This window comes from Hipposideros armiger, unplaced genomic scaffold (assembly GCF_001890085.2).
Source record: "Hipposideros armiger isolate ML-2016 unplaced genomic scaffold, ASM189008v1 scaffold_62, whole genome shotgun sequence".
In the NCBI taxonomy this organism is placed as follows: domain Eukaryota; kingdom Metazoa; phylum Chordata; class Mammalia; order Chiroptera; family Hipposideridae; genus Hipposideros; species Hipposideros armiger.
Genome location: NW_017731412.1, coordinates 4106826 through 4107776, shown reverse-complemented (window position 1 = coordinate 4107776; position 951 = coordinate 4106826). Strand labels below are relative to the sequence as shown.

At 52.3% G+C, this 951-nt stretch overlaps 1 protein-coding gene across 1 annotated transcript in view; it reads left to right on the top strand.

Annotated features, from left to right (window-relative positions):
• The window catches only part of MED13L (mediator complex subunit 13L), a 260986-nt gene extending 260041 nt beyond the window's left edge, over positions 1-945 (top strand). Inside the window, exon 21 of the mRNA XM_019641580.1 lies at positions 317-945. Coding sequence (XP_019497125.1) covers positions 317-449 — 133 coding nt within the window. The 3' untranslated portion in view covers positions 450-945. The remainder of the gene's footprint in view (positions 1-316) is intronic.
• The last annotated feature ends 6 nt before the right edge of the window (positions 946-951 follow it).

Here is a 951-nt window from a genome sequence, read left to right as displayed (position 1 = left end):
ATCAAAAATAATATGGCAACAGTAATCAATGTAAAAATAGTCATGAGCTCTTTCACATGCTTTTTAAATACTAAGTCTTTGAAATCCAGGGCCTGTTTCATGTCTGAACTCACACGTGGCCTGTGCCTGCCATATTGGACAGTGCGGATCTGGAAGGAAGGGGGATGGGAGGAAAAGTACGGGACAACCTGGGGCAGGTGAAGGGCTGACGTGAGGCCTTCCTCCCGCTGGCGTCTGGCCCTGAGAGAAACGGGCAGCTCACTGCCCCTTGGTGGAGCGCATGCGCTGATCGCTGATCGCTGTTTTCTCTCGGCAGGTTTGTTTTGGAGCAGTACAACGCGCTCTCCTGGCTCACGTGCAATCCGGCCACCCAGGACCGCACCTCCTGCCTTCCCGTCCACTTTGTGGTGCTCACTCAGCTGTACAATGCCATCATGAATATACTTTAATTGGAAAAGCACTTGTTCTCTCTGGCTCAGTTCCTTCTCCCTGCAACCTCAGCCCGAGGAGCCCGCTCTACTCTGCAGACAGCCCCCATCCTCTTCTCGAGACCACTCGCCACAGCCCTGCACTGTGGTTCCTTCGCAGCAGGCACGTGTCGTTTCTGCAGCGTTCGTTCCCAGAGGGACGCACTGACACTCCTCCTGGACCTGGAAACTGCCGTGAGCAGTGACGTGCAGCCAGTGTGACGGTGTGTGCGGCCCCAAACCACTGGTCACAGGAAGGCTTTGGTGGTGGTGGCTTTTAAGAGGGCAGCAGAAGAGACAGTATCCTTTTGCACAAGAGTCTGTGTTTTCAGTCTCTGTTTAAAAATAAGGGTATTTTGGCCCTTTGGATGAAATCCTCTAGTTATTGGTATATGGCCTGTGGGTTACCTGAACTCCGTCATCTGGGACTTTTTAAAAATAAGAACCAGCTCCAGTACATGATTTCTCGGTGGGGTTTCTCTCT